Below are 2,764 nucleotides of genomic sequence, written 5' to 3' on the forward strand. Positions count from 1 at the left end.
TGAAAACTTTAAATGGGAGGTCTGTGAGTTTCTGGACAGAAAACACAGTGCAGACCGAACATGGTACTACTTCCTCTTTGCCAATACAATTTAAGACAGATTATTAGGAATATTGCTTCTCAACATCAGAATTCCTTCAAGAGCTTGTTACAAATATAGGGCCTTGTTACCCATTTCCAGAATATCTGAACACAAATCTTTAGAAGTGGGTTCTACAACAAAACGATGTCAATGGGTTTTAGTTGATTCTTTGGCACAGTAAAGCTGGAGACCTGTAGCAATTAGAGCACTTGGTGAAGAATCAACTGGAATCATACCTGTCATTGAATCCCAGATTACTGGGGAGACTGTCCCTGGGGAGGTCCGGCGGGTCTGCCCCCTTGAGGAGAGGATGGTGGGCCCTGGGGGTTTCCAGCAGAAGGTGGCCCAGCCTGCTGGGAATTGCCTCCTTGTTGGGGTGGTCCTTGTTGCCTTCCTGGAGGTGAGGGACCTTGAGGTCTGTTGCCTCCTTGTTGGGGTGGTCCTTGTTGCCTTCCTGGATGTGGGGGACCTTGAGGTCTGTTGCCTCCTTGTTGGGGTGGTCCTTGTTGCCTTCCTGGATGTGGGGGACCTTGAGGTCTGTTGCCTCCTTGTTGGGGTGGTCCTTGTTGCCTTCCTGGATGTGGGGGACCTTGAGGTCTGTTGCCTCCTTGTTGGGGTGGTCCTTGTTGCTTTCCTGGATGTGAGGGACCTTGAGGTCTGTTGCCTCCTTGTTGGGGTGGTCCTTGTTGCTTTCCTGGATGTGGGGGACCTTGAGGTCTGTTGCCTCCTTGTTGGGGTGGTCCTTGTGCATTTCCTGGAGGAGATTGGGGACCTTGGGGCCTGTTGCCTCCTTGCTGGGGTTGTCCTTGTTGATTTTCTTTAGGAGAAAGAGAGACGGGAAAGACAGAGTAAAAGCCCACACAAGATTCACTGGCTAGTTACAATAAATTTTGATCAGCTAGGGTAACAAGCTGAGGGGGGAAACGCACAACAATGGGACCAAGACACTAATTTCTTTGCATTTTCAGTTAACACATAGATCTCTGGAATGGAACGCTGGGGAAGAACAAAGTTGGGGGACTCTATATAAAGAGGAGTCAGAATGAGGATGCTGCCCAGTTGTCTGTCATCTCCAGAAGGCACTCCTGGCCGGGGGGATGAGTCAACCCACTCCTGTTGTCATCTAAGCCAAGCATCTCTGCCATTCAATTTGGTGGCCTGCTCATGGTCTCCAGAATCAAGCTTGCATGAAGATTGCCTATTATTAGAGGCACTAACATTAATCAATTCCTGAAAGGAAAGTGTTGATAAGAAGACACTGGAGAACTGATCCATTTGTGAGCAGAAAAAGACAGTTAAAACAGATTGAGAATAAATTGGGATTTACCTGATATTAGGGAGGGAGATTCTTCCTGGCTGACATCTAGAAGAGAAGCACAGGATGATGGGAAAAGTTACATCTCGGATCTTTCAAGACTCACAAGTGTACTACAGGGAAAAGGGTCTTCTCACCACCCCATGAATCCCCTAGGTTAACTCATCAGCCACGGTCTGTGAAGCTGCTGAAAAGGGAGGAAGGTGTAAGGGGAGGCACAGTTGTTATGACACAGAGCAACAAGCATGAACTCATCACAGAAGAGCCCCTTTTTTCCCTCCCTAGCATCCTCAAGACTTAATGCTGATTTAGTTTACACATGCCAGGGACTTCAATGTGATAGTTTGGTATTCTTATGCCCTCCACCTCCTATAAATACATTGCTTATGTACCCATGCTTTCTCAATTGGTGTAAACAGAAGTAATCATTTCAATACAGTCTTACCCATACCACTCCCAACACATTGAAATACTGCATGTAGGGGAGAGATAAACGACAATGATTGGCTCTGATATTCTGTATCTCTAGTTAGACAGAGACAAGTGTTCCATCCAGTTCTTTCTCTGCAGTGTCTCTGATGTGTGGTTATTGCCATCATTGATGCTGGCCCACTGCACAGCCAAGGCCACCATCATCCCTGTGTACTTACTGAGATCAGTATAGGATGCTCAGAGCTGGACTTCCCTGAATCTGCCTTGCATTCTCCACTGCATCCTTCACAGCACAGTCATCTCTCTCTATAAACGCAAATCTTACCTTCTCATTCCCCTGGTACAAATTCTTTATTGGATTTCATGGTAAGTTAAATAAATTAGAAACCCTTAGTGTGGAATGAGGGTGCAATTGGTCTCCTGATCCCAGGCATGAAAACTCTGCAGCCCCATCTGGGTTTTCATTCTCTTCTCTTCCCGCTAATTACCATTATCACCTCCAAGCCCCAATCAGGGTCACCGCATCTTCACCCGCTTCTGTTTTACCTTCATTTAAATTCTGAGCTGAGCTCAGGGCCAGGAGGGCCACTGACAGCAGAATCAACAGCATCTTGCAGGAGGCTCTGTAGGTGCTCCCAACTCTGTGCTGGGAGAAACGGGGCAGCTCCCTTTATAAAGAGGATCAGAACAATGACACCTTTGAGCTCCACCCTGGTGAGGCCTCACCACCTCAGAGACTGGGTTCTCCTTTGTTCACTGCAGGTCAGGTGTATCCCTTATTTCTCTTTGATACTCTAGCCCAGAGGGATGGGTTGGGTCATATATGTCGCTAGTGTCTTATTTCAAAAAGTTAAACTAGGACTTGAACTATGGTTTTGAAGGAACTGTGTCCAAGCTGTCAGCACTGTTTCATAATTGAACTTTAGATACCATGAG

The 2,764-nt window shown here is 46.9% G+C and overlaps 1 protein-coding gene across 1 annotated transcript; it reads right to left on the minus strand.

Moving 5' to 3' along the window:
• Window positions 1–335: 335 nt before the first annotated feature.
• On the minus strand, window positions 336–2,438 carry LOC115899886 (basic salivary proline-rich protein 2-like). Its single transcript, XM_030938345.1, has 4 exons — window positions 2,375–2,438; window positions 1,409–1,444; window positions 731–898; window positions 336–610 (listed from the first exon to the last, which is right to left on the minus strand). The coding sequence occupies exons 1-4, from the start codon at window positions 2,436–2,438 to the stop codon at window positions 336–338; spliced, it is 543 nt and encodes a 180-aa protein (XP_030794205.1).
• Window positions 2,439–2,764: the final 326 nt, after the last annotated feature.

The sequence above is a fragment of the Rhinopithecus roxellana genome, chromosome 10 (genome assembly GCF_007565055.1).
Source record: "Rhinopithecus roxellana isolate Shanxi Qingling chromosome 10, ASM756505v1, whole genome shotgun sequence".
In the NCBI taxonomy this organism is placed as follows: domain Eukaryota; kingdom Metazoa; phylum Chordata; class Mammalia; order Primates; family Cercopithecidae; genus Rhinopithecus; species Rhinopithecus roxellana.

What these genes read in the sequence shown, in the direction of transcription:
- LOC115899886 (XM_030938345.1), bottom strand. Translation starts at nt 2,438, where the DNA reads ATGCTGTTGATTCTGCTGTCAGTGGCCCTCCTGGCCCTGAGCTCAGCT. An exon ending in AGCTCAGAATTTAAATGAAG is followed by an intron (nt 1,445 to 2,374) that starts GTAAAACAGAAG and finishes CTTCTCTTCTAG; the next exon opens with ATGTCAGCCAGGAAGAATCT. An exon ending in AGGAGGCAACAGACCTCAAG is followed by an intron (nt 611 to 730) that starts GTCCCTCACATC and finishes ACAGACCTCAAG; the next exon opens with GTCCCCCACATCCAGGAAGG.